The following is a 27,235-nucleotide window of genomic DNA, read 5'->3' as shown; positions in this document are numbered from 1 at the left end:
CTATACATCCGCCAGCTGTACACTCACTGCAGGAGGTCGAGGCTGCACTAAAGCCATCACTGCACCATTGACTCCAGCCCAGGCGACAGAGGCACTGTCTCGAAGTAAAAAAAAAAAAAAAAAAAGGCCGGGCGCAGTGGCTCACGCCTGTAATCCTAGCACTTTGGGAGGCCGAGGTGGGCGGATCACCTGAGGTTGGGAGTTCGAGACCAGCCTGACTAACATGGAGAAACCTCATCTCTACTAAAAATACAAAATTAGCCGGGCGTGGTGGTGCGTGCCTGTAATCCCAGCTTCTCGGGGGGCTGAGGCAGGAGAATCACTTGAACCCGGGAGGCAGAGGTTGTGGTGAGCCGAGATCGTGCCATTGCACTCCAGCCTGGGCAACAAGAGCAAAACTCCGTCTCAAAAAAAAAAAAAAAAAAAAGAAATTGAATTCATAGTTTAAAACCTTCCAAAACAGAAATCACCAGCCCAGATGGCTTAACTAGCGAATTCTACCACACATTTAAAGATGAAGTAACACCAATTCTACGCAATCTCTTCCAGAAAATAGAAGAGGGAACACTTCCCAACTCATTTTTTTAGGCTAGCATTTGCTCTGATCCTGAAAGCAGACAAAGGTAATACAAGTAAAGAAAACTACAGACCAATATCTCTCATGAACATAGACATAAAAGTCTCAACAAAATATTAGCAATTGGAAACTAGCAATACATAAAAGGATAATACACTATAACTAAGTAGTGCTTATCTCAGGCCTGAAAGGCTGGTTCAATATTCAGAAGTCAATTAATATAATCCAGCATATTAACAATCTAAGAAGAAAAGCCACAAAATTGTATCCACTCATGCAGAGAAGGCATTAGACAAAATTCAATATCCATTTATGATTTTTTTAAATACTCTTAGTACACTAGGAATTGAAGGAAAGTTCCCCAATCTGATAAAAGGCATCATCTACTAATATGTCATTCATTGTTATTCAATAGACTTTTTTTGGATTTTTCTTCCTATACATTCAGCTGTCAAAGACAGTTTTAATTTCAGGTCTCAAAAGTCCAGCCCAGACTAAAGCAAACTTTTTTTTTGTTTTTGTTTTTGAGATGGAGCCTCGCTCTGTCACCCAGGCTGGAGTGCAGTGGTGTGATCTCGGCTCACTGTAAGCTCCACCTCCCGGGTTCACACCATTCTCCTACCTCAGCCTCCCGAGTAGCTGGGACTACAGGCACCCACCACCACGCTCGGCTAATTTTTGTATTTTTAGTAGAGATGGGGTTTCACCATGTTGGCCAGGATGGTCTTGAACTCCTGACTTCAGGTGATCCACCTGCCTCAGCCTCCCAAAGTCTTGGGGTTATAGGCGTGAGCCACCACACCCAGCTGATTTTATTTATTTATTTATTTTTGAGATGGAGTCTCGCTCTGCTGCCCAGGCTGGAGTGCAGTGGCACGATCTCGGCTCACTGCAACCTCCGCCTCCCAGGTTCAGGCGATTCTCCTGGCTCAGCCTCCCGAGTAGCTGGGATTACAGAAACACACCACCACACCCTGCTAATTTTTTGTATTTTTAGTAGAGACGGGTTTTCACCGTGTTAGCCAGGATGGTCTCGATCTCCCGACCTCGTGATCCGCCTGCCTCGGCCTCCCAAAGTGCTGGGATTACAGGCGTGAGTCACCACGCCGTCCGATTTTATTCTTAACACTCAGCACCACTGTCTCTCTGTCAGAGGACTGCCTTCACGCCGCTACAGAAGGCAGGAAGTCACAGAATGGACGTTAGCCCGTGACCGTTGCATTCTGAGGTGCGAGTATTCCAGCTCCCCTGTTCCTAACGGGGGCAACTCTGAGATGTGACCTACACTGTTTCCAATGCCCCCCAGTGGGATTGAGATAGTTACACCACCAACAACAATGCAAGGCTTGCCTTCGAGCACTTCCTGATGAATTCCTTTCCCAAGAACCCGCCTCTCACAGCAAGCTTCTATGGCACGCACGCTTGCCTTCCTTCCCTTCCTCTTCCTGATTCCCCATTCTCCTGTCCACTTCTCCTAAGAGCACTTTCTAATGAATCGCTTTCATAAGAATCATCTCGGGGACTGCCCGAGAGAAGCCAGGACTGGAGTCCTGGGAGGTTCTGTTCCTCCTTTCTGTTTCTTTTCCTCTTCTCGGTACTCCTCAAGGGCTGGGTCAAGGGAGAGAAGAATGCAAGGAAACCAGCCCTGCCATCTGTGCTAGTGTGGCAGTCAAGGAGGTCTTCACGGCAAGCATCCAACACTGGCTTTCATGAGGTCTATTGGGGGTGTCCAGAGATCCCCATGGGATCTTTTGTGACCCAACCGTTCACCACCAGTTCCTGCCCAGATGAAAACCGTACACCCACCGCCTCTTACAGCCTCGCTGTGCCATGCAGTTCTCTTGGGCAGGGTCCTTCCTAATCGGCTCAAGCCTGACATCTATGGAGTCGCCTCGGCTCACGGGTTCTCTGACATTCTTATGCTGCCAGACTACCAAGTGCAGCCTGATCAACTGGTGGACGGGGCAGCTCCAGCCCAGGTGTTTGCCTTCAGACTTCTCCTGTCAAGAAGCAGAGATGAGTCTGTTTCTTCACAACTGCCACAAAACTCCTGAGGACACAGCCATAGCCTCCACTAAAACTCTTCTTGCCCCTCTCAGGTAGCATTCCACAGTGGTCTCAATGGTGTCTGCATCTTATAAGGCTACCATCAGGCCTGGCAGGGAGATGCTCGTCTTATCCCCTGGCAGACAACCACTGTCTCTACAAACAGTTCCCTTGGGACTCTATTATCTCACTGATAAAGGTATAAAGAAGCATTCCCCTTCCTGTGGAGGGAAAAAGTGTTGAATCCCTCGCTACACATCTAAGAATTCCCTTGACGCTGGGCGCGGTGGCTCACGCCTGTAATCCCAGCACTTTGGGAGGCTAAGGCAGGTGGATCACTTGAGGTCAGGAGTTCGAGACCAGCCTGGCCAACATGGTGAAACCCTGTCTGTACTAAAAACACAAAAAGGAGCCAGGCATGATGGCGGGTGCCTGTAATCCCAGCTACTCGGGAGGCAAGGTAGGAGAATCACTTGAACCCAAGATGTGGAGGTTGCAGTGAGCCGAGATTGCGCTACTGCACTCCAGCCTGGGTGACAGAGCAAGACTCCATCTCAAAAAAAAAAAAAAAGAATTCCCTTGAAAGAATCTCCTTAAATCTCCATTCATCTTTTGCATAGCCTGGGAAGAATGGTGGTGATTATGTTGCCTCTCTTAATTAGTCCTGCCTAGATGCATCCAGCTCTTCTCTGTTTTAAATGGGCACTTACCAACGATCATTCTCAGCTTTGGGAATTTAGCCAAATTTCTATAACAACAGGAAAAGTGTCATTTAACCTCCCTATTTTTTGTGGTCATGTCACTTTTCTCAGTTCCTTAATTGAGCTTGCCAAGATGTTGTTTACCATATTAGTCTTTTTGGAAATGGGTTTTTGTTAAGAGGATAACATGACAAGCTACAGACTTGGAGAAAATATTTGCAAACCACATATCCAACAAAGGGTTAGTACCTAGAATATATAATGAATTATCAAAACTCGACAGTAAAAAAAAAATCTCAATTAGAAAATGGGCAGAAAGCTGGGCACAGTGGCTCACGCCTGTAATCCCAGCACTTTGGGAGGTCGAGGCAGGCAGATCACCTGAGGTCAGGAGTTCAAGACCGGCCTGGCCAACACAGCAAACCCCATCTGTACTAAAATACAAAAATTAGCTGGGCATGGTGGCGAGCACCTGTAATCCCAGCTACTCGCGAGGCTGAGGCAGGAGAAACACTTGACCCTGGGAGGCGGAGGTTGTGGTGAGCCGAGATCACGCCACTGCACTCCAGCCTGGGTGACAAAACAAGACTCTGTCTCAAAAAAAAAGAAAAGAAAAGAAAAGAAAATGGGCAGAATACATGAAGAGACATTTTACCAAAGAGGATATGCAGATGGAAAATAAGCACATGAACGAATGTACAACCTCATTAGCTGCCACAGAAACGCAAATTAGAACCACAGTAATGTATCACTGTATATCTATCCAAAGAGCTAAAACTTTAAAATACTCACAACAACCAGATACAGGTGAGGAAGTGGGCAAACTGGATCATTAATACATTGCTGGTGGGAATATAAAATGGTACAACCACTCTGGAAAACAGTTTGGCAGTTTCTTTTAAAAGTAAACATGCACCCACTATATGACCCAGAAATTGCGCTCTCAGGCATTTCTCCCAGAGAAATAAAAAAGTGTGTTCACCCAAAAACTTGCACGTGAATATTCATAGCAGCCGTATTTGCAACAGTCAAAGACTGGAAAGCACCCAGATGTCCTTCAATGAGTAACTGGCTAAACGAACTGTGGTACATCTGTCTAAACCATAGAATAGTGCTCAGCAACAGAAAGAAATGAACTGTCGACACATGCAACAACTTGTAAAAATCTCGAGGGAATTACATTGAGTTTAAAAAGTCAATTCCATGGCCGGGCATGGTGGCTCACGCCTGTAATCCCAGCACTTTGGGAGGCCGAGGCAGGTAGATCACGAGGTCAGGAGTTCAAGACCAGCCTGGCCAAGATGGTGAAACCCCATCTCTACTAAAAATACAAAAATTAGCCAGGCACGGTGGCAGGCGCCTGTAATCCCAGCTATTTGGGAGGCTGAGGCAGAGAATTGCTTGAACCCGGGAGGTGGAGGTTGCAGTGAGCCAAGGTCGTGCCACTGTACTCCAGCCTGGGCGACAAGAGCAAGGCCGATTTATCACTTTTAGAGAGGTGATGTGATCATTGCTGAACCATCACCCAACATTCCTAGTGGGCGGGAAAGCCCCCTCCTGCCCGCTCATGCCTGTCTAACTACCTGTAACAACACCAGCAGTTTGGGAGGCCAAGGCAGGTGGGTCGCTTAAGCGCAGGAGTTTGAGACCAAGAGGCTCAAACTGGTCTTGAACCAGAAGGCCTTCTGGGCTTGAACTCAGTTTAGTGAGACCCTGTCATTATAAAAAATTTAAAAATTAGCCAGGCGTGGTGATATGCACCTATAGTCCCAGCTACTTGGGAGGCTGAAGTAGGAGGATCACTTGAGCCCAGGTGTTTGAGGCTGCAGAGAGCCATGATCACACCACTGAAGTCCAGCCTGGGCGACAGAGCACGACTTTGTCTCAAAAAATATATATATATATGTGTATGCGTGTGTGTGTGTGTGTGTGTGTATACACATATATATGTATATGTACACACACAATTTATATATATATATATATATATATAGCATTTCCTAGATTCTTTGATGTTTCTGGTAGCTTTCTGCTTTTGAAATTTGTGATTTTTTACATTTAAATAAATGGTAATTTTTATGCTTAATTTTATATCCATAATTTTGTAATTGTTCTTACAGAGGGCTCCCCAAAATTGTGTACACCTCAGGCCCCATAAAACTTGGAATAACTTCTCTGGCTCTAGGAAAAAGTACACCAAGTACAACTAAAATACTGATTATATGACTGGTTTGTACGCCTGGAAAAATTATATTGTCAAGCTTTTTACAGTTCAGGAAGACTCAGCAATAAGTTCAAAGAATATGAGGCAAAATTTTTTAATGGAACACTGATGAATTTCAGAAGAAATGAGAGTTGTGCAAGAAAGGAAATGTAATCAGATTATAGTAGCTGACTCAGCAGTAACAATATTGACACAGATACAACTGATACAAATTTTAAAGTAGTATTTAAATACAAATTGTAGACTACATTGGAAGATTTTACCTCGTTTACATGACAGCGACTAAATAATGTCTACGACTGATACAAAGACGAAATATCAGTTTGTGTGTCTTACTTAGAACTTCAGATGTCAGTACTAGCAGAAACAGCTAGAACCACTGAAAGCAGTTTCTCCAGGCTGCCAGAGGAGCTGAAGGGGGCAGGTGAAGTAACCTAGAGCCCTATAAAACTTCTAGTTTTCTATAAAAATTCTAGTCCTATAAAACTTTAGAGTGTATTATTACTTCCGTAATTTATTTTTTGAGAAAGGATCTCTCTGTCTTACCCAGGCTGCAGTGTAGTGATGCAGTCACAGCTCACAGCAGCTTCAGTTTCCTGGGCTCAAACAATCCCCCCATCTCAGCCTCCCAAGCAGCTGGGACTGCAGTCATGCACCACCACATCCAGCTGGGGTGTGTGTGTGTGTGTGTGTGTGTGTCTGTGTGCGCGCGTGTGCACATGCACGTGTGCGTGTTGTAGAGACTGGGTTTCACCATATTGCCCAGGCTAGTCTCAAACTCCTGAGTTCAGGCGATCTACCACCTCAGCCTCTCAAAATGCTAAGATTATAGGCATGAGCCACTGCGCCCAGCCTGTTTTCATGATGTTTTAAATTTAATCCCAATCGTGTACATTTTGAAGGGACAATCCTAGAAAATTTTGCAACTGAAAACTGGGAAGTCTTGACCTATCACAAGCTTATGAGCAAACAATTACTTTGAAGCATTCTATGTGAAAACAAAGAAACAAAAGTGGTTAACTACTTGCCCCCCACAGAGAATGATTACATAATGTATGGTACATCCCTACTTTGGAATTCTCTACAGCTGCTAAATCCAAGGAGGTAAAACCTGCCAGGTAATGGCATAGATTAGATTAGTGTCCACAAGACACTGTGAAGCGGAACAGGCACTATGTAATGACATAATATTGCATCTACTCATGTACACAGGAAGGGCTCTGGTAGGGGACACAGGAAAGAGTTGACTCTGGGGGGATGAGGGAGGACTGAGAGGACACTCGTGTGCATGCATGTGTGTGTGTGTGTGTCATTTAAAACATTTTTTACTAATAGAATGTATTATTTCTGTAATTAAAAAATTAAAAAATATGGGGCCGGGCCCGGTGGCTCACGCCTATAATCCCAGCACTTTGGAAGGCAGAGGCGGGCAGATCGCCTAAGGTCAGGAGTTCGACATCAGCCTGGCCAACATGGCGAAACGCTGTTTCTACTAAAAATACAAAAATTAGCTGGGCGTGGTGGCACATGCCTATAATCCCAGCTACTTGGGAGGCTGAGGCAGAAGAATCACTTGAACCCGGGAGGTGGAGGTTGCAGTGAGCCAACACCGCACCATTGCACTCCAGCCTGGGCAACACAGCAAGACTCCATCTTAAATAAATAATATAACCGCTGAGTAGTCTTTTTAAGGTCAGTTTCAGAATGTTCTTGGAGAAGGAAGTTTGCCCACTGTGGAGACTGTTGGTGACACCCTGTGGTGGAGATATGTCTAGATCTGCTTGGGGTCAAAAAGAGAGAGCCATGGTGGTGAGAAAGCGACTTACCCATCTTCCTCCTTGTCATGACCATTTTCCTTGAAGGCTGAGAGTGGAGCTGGGGTGTATCCTGCGACCTAGTCTGGGGAGAACCCAACCACAGAGAAAGATGCTTCCTTTGGGAGCCCTGGGAGCCAGGCGGACCCTCCAGCCACAGCCCAGCTGACCCCTTTCCCACCAGTGCCAGCCACTAAGCCCATCTGCTCTAAGCCCCTTTCCCGTTTCCCTGACCAATGTCCCTCGGGATTAGGCACCAAGGAGCAGCTGTCCAAGATGCGTGCCTTGCATCTTCCACACCCTCCCCTCGCCCTCCTCTTTGCGTGCTGTTTCTCAGTTCCCAATAACCAGGCCACACAGAGATTCAAGCATTTGTTTCTTCTTTCCTACTCCATTGAAGAGGCTGACGATTATAATAATTACAATGAATTACAGAAGGAGGTGGGATCTCAGCCCTCCAGGGGCAGGGACTCTTAAACTACCTCCTTTCTCTCTTTGCTCAGCTCTTCCCCATACCCCTGAATCAGTGTTTCTTCCTTTCCTCAAAATTCTCAACAGAGAAGCCAGAGCTGGGCAGGTGTGGGGTATGGGTTAGCCAGAGGTGTGCTGGGGTCAGGCCGCCTCGCCGGTGGCATTCTGCCTCTTCTCACACACCCAGCGGTACACCTGCAGGCAGAAGTCATCGTTCCAGCGGCCATCCGGCTGGACTTCAACACAGTCTTCACTTCCACCCAGCTCGTGCCCGTGCCAGTTATCTGGCTGAGTGACAGCCCAGTTCCTAGGGAGGCAAGAGAAAACTCAGACTCTGCCACGGTGGTGAGAAAGTGACTTACCCATCCTCCTCCTCGTCGTGACCATTTTCCTTGAAGGCTGAGAGTGGAGCTGGGGTGTGCCCTGCTACCCAGTCTGGGGAGAACCCAACCGCAGAGAAAGATGCTTCTTATGCCCAGTCCCAGCAACCCTCACCCCCAGCCCAGAAAAGCACGGCTTTGGAGGGGTTGGAGTCTGGGGAGGAGAGGATTGGGGAATTTGGTCCCTGAGGGACGAGTCAGGGTGGCTTGGAGTGAAAGGCCAGGGGCTGTCCCCAGAGAAATCTAACAAGGAGATGAGGGAAGAGGCCACTTACTTGTAGTTGTGCCTATAGTCTGTGCCATCCACCCATTTCCAGGAGCCATCGCTGTCCGTGAGACCTATCCAGGTATTGAAGGGGTTCGTGTGTTGTACAATGAATTTCTGGAAACACAGGCAAAAAGGAAGTTTCTAGTCTCTTGTGCCTTTATCCTCCCTCCATGTAGGCATGGAACTATGGCCCCCCTCAGCCTTCCCCAGCCTGATCTGCCCCCAGGCTGAAGCATCAGCTCCTGACAAGACTGCTTCCTAGCTTTTTCTTCTGTCACTCTAGCTACTGTTCAGTGCACAGTTGTTAGGCTAGACTTCGTGCTGTCTGTGCAAAGATGATCTCATTTAATCCTCAGAAGCCCTCTAAGATGGGCACTGCAGTGACCACACTTTGCAGGGAGTTGCAGAGCCAGAGAGCCAATCCTTTACCTGAGTTAGTGGCCACTGTCCCCTGTTCACAGCCCTGGGCCGGTGTCCCCCTTCATTCCCAACTTATGGCTCTACCCAAGCTCCGGTTCTCTCCCTGTCTTCTGCCCACAGCCTCGAACTCCTGGGATCCTGACCGTGGTCCCTGCTGTCACTGCCCCCCAGACCCTAGACCCACTAAAGATCTCAGTTCCACTCGCCTCTCAAGTACATCAGCCCCTGGTAGCTCTCGCTTCTATGTGTAGCTATCATTTCCTGAGATTTGTCAGGGCCGGGAGGTTCTAAGCTTGGACCCACTGCCCAGGGCCCCATTATGATCTAGGTACGTGGAGTCTGACAATCGGGGCAAAATAGGAAGACACCAGGGTGTCAGGAAGCAGCCCAGCCAGCCAGTTGCCAGGGGCTTGGGTGAAAGTGGCCTTCGAGCCTGCAGATAGCTCCCCGGGACTCACGCGCACCCACACTCCCAGCACGGTAGCCCCTCCAAGTGGCTTTCTCTTACACATACAGCTGTTCCTGGGGACCTAGGTCCCGTGGTTCGGTAGGGTAGCAGGGGAAAGTGTGGTCACCTGGTTTTGCGGAGGAAGTGGAGAGGGATGGATCTGTTGAGCAACGTGCACACTTAACAATTCCCTTTGACAGCCTGGAATTTTCCTTCCAACAGTATTTGAAGGACAATTGCCTAATTCTACTCTCACTCTTTAGAAAAACAACTAAGGTTGCAGTTATTCACCTCTTCTGATTGAGCATCAGAAACTGGGGCATCCCTAAATTCTGGAATCCCACAAATAGGACAAAGTCCCATGCACGAAGGGGCAGCCCTCAGAGGCAGGTGAGGCTGCTCCCCAAATTCAGAGGAGTCAACGGAGTTGGGGAGAAAGTGCCTGGAGAGAGGACACACTATGTGCTGCTACCTGCTGCCAGCCCTCCCTCCCGGCACCACAAGAAATGGAACAGCTGAGCAGAGATTACAAATTAGCAGCATCCGGCCCTCTGTGTTAAAGACTGAGAGGAGGAATCAGATCGTGCCAGATGATCAGAGAAGACAGTCCAGGATAACTCATTCCCCCTTTCGTGGGTGAACCATAGGAAATAAAGCACTGTGCCCATGCACAAAAGTAATGGAGAAAATCATCACGAAACTTACGCCCCCAAAAGGAAAGAGGAAGATGAGGCAGATGAAAAATGAACTGTGATATCAAAAAGAGAGGTGAAAAGTAGACTTTGAAAAGAAGCTTTGTTTCAGAATATGAGGGGATGTTGGAGAACAGTTTCTTTTTTTATTATTATTATACTTTAAGTTTTAGGGTACATGTGCACAATGTGCAGGTTTGTTACATATGTATACATGTGCCATGTTGGTGTGCTGCACCCATTAACTCATCATTTAACATTAGGTATATCTCCTAATGCTATCCCTGCCCCCTCCCGAGAACAGTTTCTTTACATGCTTAAGAAATTTAAAAAAGAATGACCTAAAACGTGAAAGAAGATATATAAAAAAAAAAAAAAAAAGAGAACATGATAAGGAAAGGAACTGAAAAGAAAAGTTTGAGCTACATTAAAAAAAAAAAAAAAAAAAAAAGCCCAGTCATGGTGGCTCACGCCAGTAATCCCAGCACTTTGGGAGGCCGAGGCAGGTGAATCACCTAAGATCGGGAATTGGAGACCAGCCTGACCAACATGGAGAAACCCCGTCTCCACTAAAAACACAAAATTAGCCAGGCGTGTTGGCGCATGCCTGTAATCCCAGCTACTTGGGAGGCAGAGGCAGGTGAATCGCTTGAACCCGGGAGGCAGAGGTTGTGGTGAGCTGAGATCGTGCCATTGTACTCCAGCCTGGTCAAAAAGAGCAAAACTCTGTCTCAAAAAAAAACAAAAAAAAGGCCAGGTGCATTGGCTCATGCCTGTAATCCCAGCACTTTGGGAAGCCGAAGCGGGAGGATCACCTGAGGTCAGGAGTTCAAGACCAGCCTAGCCAACATGGTGAACTCTTGTCTCTACTAAAAATATAAACATTAGCCAGGCATGGTGGCAGGCACCTGTAATCCTAGCTACTCGGGAGACTGAGGCAGGAGAATTGCTTGAACCAGGAGGCAGAGCTTGCAATGAGTCGAGATCATGCCACTGCACTCCAGTCTGGGTGAAAGAGCAAGTCTCCACTTCAAAAAATAAAAATAAACAAACAATTTCAGGTAAAACACTTGAGGGGCTGGGCACGGTGGCTCACACCTGTAATCCCAGCACTTTAGGAGGCCGAGGCGGGCAGATCACGAGGTCAGGAGTTCAAGACCAGCCTGACCAACTTGGTGAAACCCTGTCTCTACTAAAACATACAAAAATTAGCCAGGCACAATGGCGGGTGCCTGTAATCTCAGCTACTCGGGATACTGAGGCAGGAGAATTGCTTGAACCTGGGAGGCGGAGATTGCGGTGAGCCAAGATCGCACCATTGCACTCCAGCCTGGGCGACAGAGGAAGACTCTGTCTCAAAAAAAAAAAAAAAAATTCTTCAGATAAAACACTTAAGGAACCTAGGAAAGGAAAGACTCAGACACATGGGAATAAGAGGTGTCCTGGTGTCCTCACCTTTCCTGTGGAAGTTATACAAACTTTTAGTTTTCAAAGCCAATGATTTTCAGCCTATTATTTATTTATTTATGTATTTTATTTTATTTTTTGTTTGTTTTTTGAGACAGAGTCTTGCTCTGTTGCCCAGGCTGGAGTGCAGTGGCGCAATCTCGGCTCACTGCAAGCTCCGCCTCCCAGGTTCACGCCATTCTCCTGCCTCAGCCTCCCGAGTAGCTGGGACTACAGGCGCCCGCCACCACGCCTGGCTAATTTTTTTGTATTTTTTAGTAGAGACAGGGTTTCACCGTGGTCTCGATCTCCTGACCTCGTGATCCACCCGCCTCTGCCTCCCAAGGTGACATCACCACACCTGGGTAGATTTTTGCATTTTTAGTAGAGATGGTGTTGTGCCATGTTGCCCAGGCTCGTCTTGAACCCCTGGCCTCAAGAGATTGGCCTGCCTGGGCCTCCCAAAATGTTGAGATTACAGCTGTCTGAGCCACTGTAATCCAAAAACTGCACCTGGCAGGTTTTGTTTTTGATGTTTAAAAATCTAATAAGTACCTTTTCTTTTAATAGGAGAGTGTCTCATTTACATTTTAATAGATATGTTTAACCCTAGTCCTTTCTTTTTTCTGCTTTACATGCTTTTTAATTTTCTTACAATTGCTATGTGAGGTGTTCTCTTTGTTTTCTCCTTTATGGTATTTTGGAAACTATGTAGTTTATTTAGAGTTATTCCAGTGATTACTTGTATAACTTTAAATAATGGGCTGAAGGCCGGGCGCGGTGGCCTTCAGCCCATTATTTAAAGTTATACAAGTAATCACTGGAATAACTCTAAATTAACTACATAGTTTCCAAAATACCATAAAGGAGAAAACAAAGAGAACACCTCTCACATAGCAATTGTAAGAAAATTAAAAAGCATGTAAAGCAGAAAAAAGAAAGGACTAGGGTTAAACATATCTATTAAAATGTAAATGAGACACTCACCTATTAAAAGAAAAGGTACTTATTAGATTTTTAAACATCAAAAACAAAACCTGCCAGGTGCAGTTTTTGGATTACAGTGGCTCAGACAGCTGTAATCCCAACATTTTGGGAGGCCCAGGCGGGCCAATCGCTTGAGGCCAGGGGTTCAAGACGAGCCTGGGCAACATGGCACAACACGATCTCTACTAAAAATGCAAAAAACTACCCAGGTGTGGTGCTGTGCATGTGTAGTCCCAGCTACTCGGGAGGCTGAGGTGGGAGAATCCCTTGAACCCGGGAGGCACAGGTTACAGTGAGCTGAGATCATGCCACTGCACTCCAACCTGGGCGATAGAGCCAGATCTTGTCTCAAAAACAAAACAAAACAAAAAAACCTATACAGGAGAAGTACCTTAAGCTTAACTGCCCCATGGTACTCCTCAGGGAATGGTCCAGGATGAAGCCAAGATTAATTTAAATCAGCTTTTTTTTTTTTTGAGTCGGAGTCTTGCACTGTCACCCGGGCTGGAGTATAATGGTGCAATCTTGGCTCACTGCAACCTCCGCCTCCCGGGTTCAAGCGATTCTCCTGCCTCAGCCTCCTGAGTACCTGGGATTACAGGCACCCGCCACCATGCCTGGCTAATTTTTGTATGTTTAGTAGAGACAGGGTTTCACCATTTTGGCCAGGCTGGTGTCAAACTCCTGACTTCATGATCCGCCCGCCTCGGCTTCCCAAAGTGCTGGGATTACAGGCGTGAGCCACTGCACCCGTCCTAAATCAGCATTTTTAAGGGCAAGATCCAAAAGTTGATATATTTTTTTAACTCTTGAAGAGATTGCGATGTACAGTCAAGACTGAGAATCATTAATTTAAAACAGAGATTCGAAAAGGTAAGAAACAAAAGGATGGACAGAGATACGGCAAGCAAACGCAAGTGAAAAAAAAAATCAAGGACCGTGGTATTTATATATCAGATAAATTCAAGGCAAAAAACATTAATTGGGACACACATTGGCTTCATAATGACAAAAGCACCGTCCACCATGAAGTTGTAGTGGTCATGAGCTTATTGTGTACCAAATCACAGAGCACTAAAATCTTCAGTTGAACTGCATGAAACTACATTTTTATAGGTCAAAACTGATTAAATGTTGGCAAGTTCAACCTCATCAGTAAAGCAAAATACGTTTGCACTCACTGTATGCTGTAAAGTACTAACAGAGCCTGATGTAATACAAACAATACATATATTCTGGCCCCTGTATCATATGGCTTAACTACTGTGGCATTAAAATACTTCGAAGTTCACGCCAAGCACAGTGGCTCATGCCTGTAATCCCAGCACTTTAGGAGGCTGAGGTGGGTGGATCACCTGAGGTCAGGAGTTCGAGACCAGCCTGGCCAAAACAGTGAACCCTGTCTCTACTAAACATACAAAAATTAGCCGGGCATGGTGGCGTGCACCTGTAATCCCAGCTACTCGGGAGGCTGAGGCAGGAGTATCGCTTAAACCCGGGAGGCGGAGGTTGCGATGAGCTGAAATCGCACCATTGCACTCCAGCCTGGGCAACAAGAGTGAAACTCCGTCTCAAAAAAAAAAAAAAAAAAAACTTCCAAGTTCATACAGAACAAGGCCCTCATAGACCCCACAGTACCAAGGCAGCACGTAGCAGGTGAAAACACTGGCTAAAGAGGATGTGTGTGTCTGAATTGTGGCCCCATCTCTCACTAGCTGTGTGACAAGTTACTTAACCTCTCTGTCCCTTAGTGTTGACATTCCCCCCCACCTCAAACTGGGAATAATATGAGTGCCCGTGCCCTGGGATGGTGGGGTTTGAAGAAGTAAATGTATGAAAGCACATAGTAAGTGCTCAGTAAATGTTACCATTATTACCCTCCTTTTCCAAAACTGTCCTGTCTATTCTAATGGGTTGATTCTTCTCCGCGAACTTTGCTGTCTGGCAGCAGCCATGAGAAGGGGATTCAGAGCACCTTGGAGGGAACCGGTCACCCTCTGCAGGTGAGTCACGGGGTTCCTGCCTGCTTGGTTGCCTTCATCTACGTGACCAGCACTCCGAAGGCCAGCATAGCAAGAAGGGACTCTCGGTGCCTTCCAGCTGTGTTCTCCGCCCTGTCCTGGCCCCTTCGGTCACCCTGTCTCTCATTCTGTCTCCTGACCTGCTGCACATCACCTGGTTGCCTGGCACCTGTATCTTTGCCAAGCTCCAGGCTGCAAACTCCCACCTCTTAGAATCGACGGCTACTTTAGATCGGAAAGTTGAACATATTAAAACAAACAAACAAACAAACAAACAAAACTAAAAAGACTCAATGGCTGTTTCACTGAACCTGCCAGAGCTCCACCACAATTCTGCTTCTGGACTCTTTTTTTAGATTAAAAGGATAGGCCGGGCGCGGTGGCTCACGCCTGTAATCCCAGCACTTTGGAAGGCCGAGGCGGGCAGATGACGAGGTCAGGAGATCAAGACCAGCCTGGCTAACACGGTGAAACCCCAGGTCTACTAAAAATACAAAAAAATTAGCCGGGGCGTGGTGGCACGCGCCTGTAATCCCAGAACTTTGGGAGGCCGAGGCAGGAGAATGGTGTGAACCCAGAAGGCAGAGCTTGCAGTGAGCCGAGATCGCACCACTGTACTCCAGCTTGGGCGACAGAGCGAGACTCCATCTCAAAAAAAAAAGGGATAAAATAAGCCTGATCCAGCCTCCCAGAGCCTGCCTTCCAAGGGCTTCCTCCTGCCTGCGGGAAGTGTGGCCTCACCTGCTCCTCCCAGGAGTTGATGACCACCAGGTGCGCATTCTCCAGTTGGCAGTACTTCTCCGCCTCGGCCCAGGCCTTCCCGAAGCGAGAGAACCAGTAGCAGCTGCCTTGGTGCTCCACCCAGTTGACAGGGCAGCAGGTCCTTTGGGAGCCTGAGGGGGCAGGGGGCAGGGGGATGAGATCCAGCCGGAGGGGCAGGCACACTGGGCCTGGAGGCGGCCCCACCCCTACCATTGCTGTGGAGGAGCTCCATCTGGCAGGCCACGAAGCGCAGGTCCACGGGGAAATGCTTCAGATGGAGAAGCAGGGTGTCGTGATCTAGGACAGACAGGCCAAAAGTGCTGCCTGCAGGTGCGGTCCCCACCTGCCAGGCTCCAGCCTGTGGCTGGGGAAGCATATACACCCACAGACACGTACACCATGCATAGACCACACCACACACCACACCACACACACACACACACACACACTACAGACATGTACACCACACACAGACCACTCCACACACAGATCCATCACACACACACAAACACACCAAGAGACACACCACACACATCACATGCATACACACACATACACCATACCACACACACAGACCCATCACACACATAACACCACACATGCACACACACACAACACACACATATACCACACTACACACCACACACAGATCCATGACATACCACACCACACATACGAACAGAGACACAGATACACACACTTGCAGGCGCACACACGCACACATGTGCACACTACACACACCACACACGTGCACATGTGCACACACCCCGGAGGCTCTCTGACCTGCTTTCAGGTCCTGCTGCTGTTTCTCCAGCTTGGTTCCTAGGGATGTGATCTTGTCACCCACGCTGCCTCCTGAAAGCGGAAAGCCAGCTGTTTCCCCACTGAGCCTCCCTCCATCCTCATGCTGCTGGGGCACCGGGGGCCAGCGCCTCGTCCTGGGCATTGAGGGCATCCCCCTCCTGGCTTCCTCGACCCCACCCAGGCTCCCTGCACTGTCACAGTGGCTCAGGCCACTCTCCTGCTTCAGTCCCTTCAGTGGGTCCCCATTTTCTCAAAATAAAGCCTCGCTCTGTCAGCACGGCTCACCTGCGTGGCCGGGCCCCTCCCCACCTCTCTCTGGCCACCCTTTACCTGCCTGCCCCTCCAATGGGCCTGCCACACTCAATTTGCTCACAGGCCCAAGACATGGTGCCTTCCTCGCCTCCTGGTGTCGCAGATCCAACCTCTCCACCTGGCACTAACCTCGTCCGTCCCCAGCTGCCTCCCTCCTATACATCCCCCAGGGCCCCTGGACGCCTCGCCCAGCCTGCCCCCACGGCACCCCACACAGCCCTGTTGCAGACTCAGCACTGAGCCCAGCAAACCTGTGCGGATAAATGAGAGCCCAGCTGTCCAGCCCCTCACCGTGGGTGCTGAGAGCATGGACCTCCGTCAGCGTGCTCGAGGAGAAGTTGCTGAAAGCTTCCTTCAGGCTCTGCAGCTCGGCTTCCAGCTGTGCACCTTGTCAGGTGGCAGTGGGGGCAGGATGAGGCAGAGGGGCCGTGTCCCCATCACCCTCCATGTGACCGGCCCCTCAATGCCCCCGCATTTGCCCCAGCTTGTGCTCCACCCCGCCTCCATCCCATCCCCTCCCATCGACCTGGTCACTGCCCGCCACTGCCCATGTCTCTTTCCCCACCCCTTGCCCATCCCTGCTGGCCCCTGTGACCCTCACTTTGGTACCCAATCACACAGATGACCACCAGCAGCAGGATGTTGAAGCTCAGGGCAAGCAGACTGAAGCGGACCATGGAGCAGAGACGCTGTGCCAGGGGCTGGGCAGGTGGCCCTGTGGGAGAGGGGCATCAGGAGCCGGCAGCCAGGGTGTGGGGAGCCAGAGGGTAAAGGCAGGGCGCTGAAGTCTGAGGAGGCATAACCTGGGTGGGGGAATTGGTTGGGGCCATGGAGGGGGGGGTCATCATAGGCTTTGACCCCAGCATTTGAGCATTACACACACACTCTTACACACTCGCACCCATATTACCATGTACAAATATACACACGCAGCTACCCCGGTGCACACACACCCATGCACACGACTCAGGATATTCACATCAGCTGTGTGCAAAGCCTGGATCCTGAAGCTGGGGGACTGGGAGACACAGAGGGGGCTGGGGGACGGACCTGGCCCTGCCTAGGCACACATCCTGAGAAGGGGGATCTGTGAATGGTTTTCCTCCCATCCAGCCAGTGGCAGAGGCCTCCAGATCACCTCCGGCCTTAGTCTCAGCTCTTCTAAGGCCCCTGTCTCCTCAGATTGGAGACTCCAGAAGCTGGGCCCTGTGTTCTTCCTAAAATCCGTACTGCAACAATCCCTCCTCTGCCAAAATTCCATTGAGATCCTTAAGTCTGGGTCATTCCACCATAGCCCACTCTCCAAGCACAACCCTCCAGGTCCCACCTGTTGTCCTCATCCCCTACCACGCAAGTCCTCCTCCCCAGCACCCTCTGCCCTTGCTCCCCTAGAAACCTCGTTCCACACTAAATTTGCTCCCCTCAGCCCGAGGTCATCTCACAGGTACCTCTCCCGCCCCTTGATCCATCTGCACCCTGACAGTACTGACACACACATTCACATGCCCTCACAAACTCACACAAACTCACACACTCACACATATTGCTCACTTCACTCAAAAACACACATTCGCACACACTCATGACCGTGCTCTGCTGTACCCACTCTCACATGTGCACACACATGCTAATGCACACATTCATACTCCCTCCCACACACATACACACACCAACCAACACACACCTGACACACCCACACACATACGCTCACACACCCACGTCTTCCTGCACACAGAGCTGGGCTCCCCCTCTGCTGCCTCCAGACCCAGGGCAGCTCCTGTTGTCCCAGCCCTGAGCTCCTCTCTTTACAGCATCCACCTGCAAACAGAACACCTTCTTGGCCTCGGACCCTGACTCTGTGGACTTCCCTGTTTTCTCATTCCTATCACCCCCCGACCCAGCAGGACCACATCCTGGGGAGGCTCAGTCAGGGGCCCAGAATCTTCCTCCCCAGGTCCCTTCCTGCCACTGTCCTGAGTCAGACACTGCCCCTGGAAGTGACTATCCGTAACTCTTCATCTTTTTCATACCAATGACTTCCACCTTCCCCCACTGCGGCCACACTCAGGACCCCATTAGACCCAGGGAGGCCTCTGACACCTCCACTGCTCACTCCCGCTCTGAGCACAGCCCCACCGTGCCTCTCACTTCCCCCACCCCTTCCTCCGATGCCTTTGCATTCCTCTCCATCCAGAAGCGCTCCATGACCACGGTGTTCCCCACCAAGCCGGCCCTCCACGGATGAGTCCCTGACTGCTGTCTTCAGCACCCTCCACTCAGAGGGCCCTGTCCTGCTTCCCAGTCAGACTTATCAACTCCCAATGCTGGGTCAGCCCAGCAACGTGTCTGTATATCCACCCTGAAACCAGACTGCCCACAGGGTAGCCCAGCTGTGCCTCCAGGTAGCTCTGAGATCATGAACAAGCATTCAATTTCTCCGTGCTTCCATTTTCTCGTGTGTAAAATGGAGATCACAGTCGTAGCTACCCGATTGGATTGCTCAGATAATTAGATGAGTTAAAATATGTAATGTGCTTCTTAGGTAAAAGTTTGAACATAAAAGACAAGGTCTGCCCAAGATGGGAAGAGTTCTTCTCTCCCCAGAGACAATCAAAACAAAACAGACAACTGTAGAACATGGCAGCTTTCAAGACTCTGGACATCAGGCAAGGAGGAGTAAAGATCCCTGAGGCATAAGAAGCAAACGACAGGAACCCTCCGATCACCCCAGCTTATTGCTTGGAGAGAGTCTGCAGGTTACAGGCCAGGAAAGGGAAATCCATCCAGGCAGAGCCCAAGAGACTCCCCACGTTGAGGAGATGGAGCTGAGAGTCCGAGGAGACCAAAACAATTAAGAGTTCAAACGATCAAACTGACTCTAAGTTGCTTAACCGCATCCCAGAACAAAGCTCAAGAACATTTAGAGGAATACAAAAATATCCAGCACCCAACGAGGTGAAATTGACAACGTCTGGCAGCCAGTCAAAGATTACAAGGCATACAATGAAACAGGAAAACACGATGCGTAACGAGGAGGTTCATCAGTATCAAAAGAGATCCAGAACCGACACGGATGCTAGAATTAGCAGACAAGGATGGTAAAACAGATATTATAGCCACATCCCATTATGTTCAAAACATTAAGTAGAATTGTGGAGGATATTTAAAAGTCCCCAAGTGAACTTCTAGAGATGAAAACTACAATGTCTGAAATGAAAAAACACACTGGCCGGGCGCGGTGGCTCACGCCTGGAATCCCAGCACTGTGGGAGGCCAAGGCGGGCGAATCACGAGGTCAGGAGATTGAGACCATCCTGGCTAACATGGTGAAACCCCGTCTCTACTAAAAATACAAAAAATTAGCCAGATGTGGTGGCAGGCGCCTGTAGTCCCAGCTATTAGGGAGGCTGAGGCAGGAGAATGGCATGAACCTGGGAGGCGGAGCTTGCAGTGAGACAAGATTGTGCCACTGCACTCCAGCCTGGGTGACAGAGCGAGACTCTGCCTCCAAAAAAAAAAAAAAGAAAAGAAAAAACACACTGGATGGAAATAATGGAAGATGAGAAATGTGTAAGAAAAATTTAGGGCCAGGCACTGTGGATCAGATCTGTAATCCCAGCACTTTGGGAGGTCGAGGCGGGGGGATCACTTGAGCCCAAGAGTTCAAGACTAGTCTGGGCAGCATGGCAAAACTCCTCTACATGGCAAAACCATCTCTACGAAAAAAAAAAAAAATTAAATTAGCCAGGCATGGTGGCACATGCCTGTAGTCCCAGCTACCTGGGAGGCTGAAGTGGAAGCATCGCTTGAGCCCAGGAGGTCAAGGCCACAGTGAGTTGTGATCGAGCTACTGCACTCCATCCTGGGCAACAGAGTGAGATGAGAAAGGAGGGGAAGCAAGGGAAGGAAAGGAGAGGAGAGGAGAGGAGAGGGGAGGGGAGGGGGAGGGGTGAGGGAGGGGGAGGGGAGGGAGGGGGAGGAGAAGGGGGAGGAGGGGGAATGGGGAGGGGGAGGAAGGGGGAGGAGAAGGGGAGGGAGGTGGAGGGGGAGGAAGGGGGATGGGAGGGGGAAGGGGGATGGGAGGGGGAGGGAAGGGGAGGGGGAAAATTTAGTTAACTTAATGAACAGCAATAACTCTATAAAATGAAACACTGGGCGAAAAAAGAATTAAAAAATAGAGCATGAGTGAGCTGTGGGACCATTAATACATGCATAATTGAAGTCTTTAAAAGAAAAAGGGGTAGCAGAAAAAAATCAAGTGCTGAAGCGAGTGGAAGATGGGCTGCGGTGAGCAGCTGATCAGTGTCAGCTCCCATGATGACATTCCCCCAGCCCCCACCACCCAGGCTGCTGGAGAGAAATGCAGTGACTTGGCTACATCCCTTCAGACGGCCCCTCACTGGTGTCCCTCAGTCCATTCCAGTGAGCTCGCTCTCCCATTAATTTCAGAAATCCTGGCCACTCTCCAAGCCTCCTGCTCAAACTCTAAATTCTCGCACCCTCAGAAGATTCAGCAGCATCCAGTATTCTTTCTGAGTGTTCACTATGTACCGGGTGCCGTGTGGGCACTGGAGTTGCAGAGGAGAGTGAGGTGGACAGGGCCTCTGCCTGTCAGGACACTGCCTGGTGGCAAGTCCAGCCAGCCCCCTACAGGGAGAGGAGACGCTGCTGGTGTTCCTGAGTGGTCTCCGGGAGGCACCTCCCATCCCTCCTGTCCCCTGCCCTGCCCTGCCCAGCACCGGCCCTCCCTCGGTTGGCCAGCCTCAGGAATGAGGAGTCCCTCCTTCCAGCCCAGCTAACCAATCCGCTTCCTAAGCTCCAAGCCCCTGCCCCTCCTGCCTCCATGGAACCCGGCTCCACCACCAGCACCCACACACCTGACACTCCTCCATCCCTGGCTCTTGCCCTTCTGCCTAGAACTGCTCAGATCTCTCTCAACTTAAAATCTTTTTCTACCAGCCTGGGCAACATAGCAAGACCCCATTTCTCTAAAAAAATGTTTTTAATTTGCCAGGCACAGTGGTGCACACCTGTAAGTCCTAACTACTTGGGAGGCTGAGGTGGGAGGATGGCTTGAGCCCAGGAGTTCGAGGTTGCAGTGAGCTATGATCACTACACTCCAGTCTCTTAAAAAAAAAATTTCCAAGACACTTGGGTCCTTCAGTCAAGATTTAATAGAGAAGGATCCAGGGAAGGGTCTTGGGAGATGGGGGGAGCAGGAATCTTCCAGGATCTCTCTGTGCTCATGTCCCCCACCCACCCCAACTCATCCCACCTCTACACACACACGCACACATACACTCACATATACACACTAACACACACACTCACACACCACACACAAACATACACAACACAGACACTTACACAACATACACACACAACACACACTCGCACAACATACACACTCGCACAACATACACAACACACACACAACATACACACACAACATACACACACGCACAACATACACACAACATACACACACAACATACACGCACAACATACACACAACATACACACATGCGCAAAATACACACACAACATACACTCACACAACACACAACACTCACAACATACACACAACATATACACACGCATAACATACACAACGTACACACACACAACATACACACACTCACACAACACACATGCTCTCACAGTCACAACACACACTCTCACATACACAACATACACTCGCACAACATACACACACGCACAACATACACACACACACACACACAACATTCACTCACACACAGAGTCCCAGCTGAATCTGCATTCCTCATATGCACATACGTGCACACGCACACACGGGGCACACATGTTCTTGGGTTGGGAGAAGGGCAGGAAGTTATCTTCCAGATCTCCCCACACCTCTGGCACATGCCTTTCCTGGGGTCCTGGGGTAGACAGGAAGGTGAGGTGAGGGAACAAGCGGGGGTGTCGGGCCCTCCTCAGTCCCTGTTCACGAAGTTGGTGCAGCAGAGACCTCAAAGGGACAGCGCAATCGCGAGCTGAGACAGAGGGGGAGCAAAGTCGCAGAAACTGCACACTTGCCTTTCAAAAATGGATTTCCTCTCGTGGGATTCAGCCCGCGACTGCCTGGCCCCTCACCTCGATGGAAGGGATGGTCATTTTCCTCTGAGCTCAGCTGCTGGATATCTTGAAAGTCCTTGGCCATGATGGGACCCGGGCTGGAGCTGGAGCTGGGCTGGGCTGAGGTTGCTCTGAGGGCTGGGGCTGGGGCTGGGGCAGAGGTGCAGATTCACGTGGAGGTTGACGGTGGGATGGAACGCAGGGTCGGAGGGGTTCAGGGTGGTGGCCTGGGTAGGATCTGAGGTTGGCAGGGGGTTTGGGCTGAGGTTTGAAATCCCGCTGGGTCCTTTCCCTTCTCAGGAGACCGCCTGGGCCTTGACCTGGCCAGGAGACCCCTCCCCATACTCATGGACCAGACCACCCCGCAGTTTCCCACGGGGTCCTCCCCATCCCTGAACCAAGGCCTCTTTGTTCCCAAACATCCTCGTCCCAGTTGCCTCCCCAGCCTCGGTTACCTGTGAAAGGTGTGGAGAGCGGACACCTGGCTCCCGCAGGCAACCCCGGCCTTGGCCAAGGAGGGGTTAAAGCCAGGAGAACTGGGGCAGGTGGAGCTCACAGAGGAGAGGAGAGTGGAGGAGGGGCTGGTCCGGGCAAGGAGGGTCTGAGTGTCCAAGCTCTAACCTGGCACCTCCTGGCCTGGGACTTTGGACAGTAAACAGAAGAGGAAACAGAGCTGTAACTCATTTGTGGGGTGGGGGCAGGGGACGGGGCCATCTCTGTTCTTCTTCCCAGAGAGGGGGGTCCCCCGGGCTGCCCTCCACTCCACACGTCACTCACCCCACTCATTGCACCATTTGGAAGGGGTGCCAGGCCAGGAGGGGCTGGGGTGCAGTTTGCCGTTTCCCTCTCTCCCTCCCCCTTTCACTTCCTGCCTCTGAATTTCCCAGAACTGTGGGTGTCTCCAAATATCCCTGGCCAGGATCACAGAGACCAGTTCTCTACTCCTGCCCAATCTGGCATCTGAGCCACAGACCCCAGCTGCCTGTGGGCTCGGCCACCAGACTCTCAGCTCTGGCCCAACTCACTTCACTCTCTTGGGGAGTAAAGTCTCTCAAATCCAGAAGCTGCAGCAGGAGGAGGAAGGGGCTTTGCAGAAAACCAGCTCTCCTCGCAGGAGGATTCCAACCTCAGAGAGCCCCGTCCGGCCCAGACCCTGCTCCAGCCCAGGCAACACAAACACTGTCCTCAGGCCCAGCCACTGCCCTAAATTCTCCAAGGTGTTTCCTCATTTATCACAGCACAACACCCCCACGAGGCAGGACTTCTGTTATTCCCATTTCACAGGATTCGGAAGCGGAGCCTCAGAGAGATGAGGCAACTTGCCCTAGGTGGTGGCCCAGGTGAGTAGAGAAACTGGGAAAGCAAAATGGAGTAAAGAGGGGAAAATACATCATAACAAAAGGTCTGGACAGGCACGGTGGCTCACGCCTGTAATCCCAGCATTTTGGGAGGCCGAGGTGGGTGGATCACCTGAGGCCAGGAGTTCGAGACCAGCCTGGCCAACATGGTGAAACTCTGTCTCTACTAAAATACAAAAATTAGCCGGGCGTGGTGGCAGGGGCCTGTAATCCCAGCTACTCAGGAGGCTGAGGCAGGAGAATCAATTGAACCTGGGAGGCGGAGGTTGCAGTGAGCCAAGATTGCGCCATTGCACTCCAGCCTAGGCAACAAGAGAGAAACTCTGTCTCCAAAAAAAAAAGGAAAGAAAGAAAAAGAAAAGGAGGAAAAGAAATGAAAAGAAAAGTAAAGTAAAAGAAAAGAAAAGGTCTTCATGGTCCTACGAGGAAGACTGGCTTCCATGAACCAAGGAACGTGACGGACTAACTGTCTACACTTGCGCTAACAATAGCTCGGGAAAGAAAACACAGTTTTTGTGCATGATTTTTCTGACCCTCACCAAACTTGGGCGGCTGGCTACAGGCAGGGTTTCTCTTATAAAGCTGCTCATCTTTCCCTGGGTGCCGAAAAGGAATTCAAACAGAGGCCTCTTCTGTTTTTGTAACTTTCTGACCCACATAGGAAGTAGCCACCCCCCAGTACCCTGACAGTCCCACCCAGTCACCAGGCAGCGGCAGCCGCTGGGCTCTTTGACTGCAACCCACAGCGAGAGACAAGTTTCATGCTATGATCCAGAACGTACACACAAGCACCCGCACACACAGGCACATTTGTGTGTGTTACTTTCTCCTGGATCCCCAGGGCCTGCCACATAGTAGCTGCTCAACAAGTATCTACTGAGTGAGTGAATGAATAAAATAATGCGTTTGGAAATACACGGTTGACACTAAAGTTTGATATGACAATGCTCACCTTACTACGTGCCTTCTGTTGAGCTTCCCAGTCCATTAATGGGTCACAACTCAAAGTTTGAACAACACTGCTGTGAAGCCCCCATCTTGAGGGGTATGTGGATTTAGTCCTGAGGTACAGGTAAGAGCTTCATAGATGGATTGTCTACTGCATGTCAAGCTTTGCCAACTGCCAACCAGGGATGGGGCCATTCTCATTGGCCACCCCTCTTGACTGAACCAATTCCACATTTCAGGGCTTGTCACTTACACCCCCACTCACAGGGAGGGAAGGGACAGAGAAAGCCAGACTCATCCTCTGCGTCCTTCTCTTTCTCCCTATTTGAAAATCATAGAAGTTAACATGTACTTGGACTATTTCTGAAGTTTCCATATTGTTGGAGGTTTTCTGTTTTGGGTTATGGAATCCTATTTTATTTGGTTGATTTTTTTTTTTTTTTTTTTTTTGAGACAGAGTTTCACTCTTGTCACCCAGGTTGGAGTGCAATGGTGCAATCTCAGCTCATTGCAACCTCCACCTCCCAGGTTCAAGTGATTCTCCTGCCTCAGCCTCCTGAGTAGCTGGGATTACAGGCATGCACCACCACCACGCCCAGCTAATTTCTTGTATTTTCACCATGTTGGCCAGGCTGGTCTTGAACTCCTGACCTCAGGTGATCCACCCATCTCGGACTCCCAAAGTGCTGGGATTATAGGTGTGAGCCATCACGCCCGGCCTTATTTGGTTGATTTTGATTTGGGGTTTCTTCGTACCTCAGACACAAAGGTTAGATTGGTCATATTCCTTACTTCATGACACTAGGTCTTCCTCAGAGGTCTGAGCTCAACCTTTGTTCTGTTTCGTTCTTCCCTAGCCCCCATCCTGTTTCCCCTCACCAATTCTATACTCTCTACTCTCTCTGGGCAGCCAGAAGGCTCAGTGCCCTCACAGTCCCCACAGATGGTGCCCATCAATTTCTGTCCTCACCACATGTGCAAGTCACACCACCCAGCCAGGGGTACAGTCTATTTCCCCTCCCCTTGAGTCTGGGCTGGCCCCGTGACTTGCCTTGACCAACAGAAAGCACTAGAAATGACACTCTGCCAGTTCTGGGCCTAGACCTCAAGAAACCTGGTAGCTTCAGTTTTCAATCTTGGAAGTCAGGCACCATGCTATGAGGAAGTCCAGCTATCATGCCAGAGAGAGTCCTGGGGGATAAGACCACATATGGATAGAGAAAGAGGCCACACAGAGGTACACTGAGGCCCCAGACATGTGAGCAAAGCCTTCCGGGAGTTTCCAGTGTAGCCCAGTCACCAGCTGATTGTATCCAAGTGTTTCACTCCAGCCAGTACCCTGTGGACCACCCAAGCCTAGCCCTGCCCAAATTTCTGACCCAGAGAATCTTAAGAAAAAACAGTTGGTTTGGCTGGGTGTGGTGGCTCACACCTGTAATCCCAGCACTTTGGGAGGCTGAGGTGGGTGGATCACGAGGTCAGGAGATCAAGACCATCCTGGCTAACACGGTGAAACCCCATTTCTACTAAAAATGCAAAAAAAATTAGCCGGGTGTGGTGGCGGGCACCTGTAGTTCCAGCTACTCGGGAGGCTGAGGCAGGAGAATGGCGTGAACCCGGGAGGTGGAGCTTGCAGTGAGCCGAGATCACGCCACTGCACTCCAGCCTGGGCAACAGAGCAAGATTCTGTCTCAAAAAAAGAAAAAAAGAAAAAAACAGTTGGTTTAAGACACTGGAGCTTTGGGATGATTTATTATGCATCGGTAGATAGCTGAAACAATATATATTACTAAATATGTAGGTACCCTTATAAAATATGTGATGGAGTTTGCATGCCTATCTGTTCTGTATTTACATAAATGGAACTTTCATATATCTCATTTGTTTCTGATCTTTTTCACTCAGCAATAAATTTTTAAGAGCTATTTGTATTGCTGTTTGTTACAATGTATTGTTACGTTGCTATTTGTATATCTGGTTTGTTGCTATGAACTGCACAGTATTCAATGGTGTGTATCTATCACAGTTTATTTCCCCTAATAATGAACTCAGGTTGTTGCCAACAACTATCACAATTAACATGATGACTGATGTCCTCATTGTGTTCCCATGTGGACCTAGGTGAGAATTTCTCTTGAAACTGTATCCAGGCCAGGTATGGTGGCTCAGGCCTGTAATCCCAACACCTTGGGAAGCTGGAGTTGGGAGGATCACTTGAGGCCAGGAGTTCAAGACTGCAGTGAATTATGATTGCACCACAGCATTCCAGCCTGGGCAACAGCAAGACCCTTTCTCAAAAAAAAAAAGGAATGAAAGAAAAGAGAAACAAAGGAAAGGAGGGAGGAAGGGAGGGAGGGAGGAAGGGAGGGAGGAAGGGAGGGAGGGAGGAAGTGAGGGACAGAGGAAGGGAGGGAGGAAGGGAGGGAGGGAGGAAGGGAGGGAGGGAGGGAGGAAGGG

At 49.6% G+C, this 27,235-nt stretch overlaps 1 protein-coding gene across 1 annotated transcript in view; it reads right to left on the bottom strand.

The window, feature by feature from the left end:
* Positions 1 to 7,721: 7,721 nt before the first annotated feature.
* The window catches only part of ASGR2 (asialoglycoprotein receptor 2), a 41,447-nt gene continuing 21,933 nt past the window's right edge, over positions 7,722 to 27,235 (bottom strand). The window contains exons 2-10 of the mRNA XM_055258608.2: positions 22,928 to 23,114; positions 22,491 to 22,616; positions 16,975 to 17,088; positions 16,665 to 16,760; positions 16,041 to 16,112; positions 15,468 to 15,554; positions 15,237 to 15,388; positions 8,489 to 8,595; positions 7,722 to 8,140 (exon numbers count right to left, since the gene is read on the bottom strand). Of these exons, the coding sequence (XP_055114583.1) occupies positions 7,975 to 8,140; positions 8,489 to 8,595; positions 15,237 to 15,388; positions 15,468 to 15,554; positions 16,041 to 16,112; positions 16,665 to 16,760; positions 16,975 to 17,088; positions 22,491 to 22,557 (861 nt within the window). The 5' untranslated portion in view covers positions 22,558 to 22,616; positions 22,928 to 23,114 and the 3' untranslated portion in view covers positions 7,722 to 7,974. The remainder of the gene's footprint in view (positions 8,141 to 8,488; positions 8,596 to 15,236; positions 15,389 to 15,467; positions 15,555 to 16,040; positions 16,113 to 16,664; positions 16,761 to 16,974; positions 17,089 to 22,490; positions 22,617 to 22,927; positions 23,115 to 27,235) is intronic.

The sequence above is a fragment of the Symphalangus syndactylus genome, chromosome 20 (genome assembly GCF_028878055.3).
Source record: "Symphalangus syndactylus isolate Jambi chromosome 20, NHGRI_mSymSyn1-v2.1_pri, whole genome shotgun sequence".
In the NCBI taxonomy this organism is placed as follows: Eukaryota; Metazoa; Chordata; class Mammalia; order Primates; family Hylobatidae; genus Symphalangus; species Symphalangus syndactylus.
The sequence above is the reverse complement of the archived record's forward strand: the minus strand, read 5'-3'. Positions and strand labels throughout refer to the sequence as shown.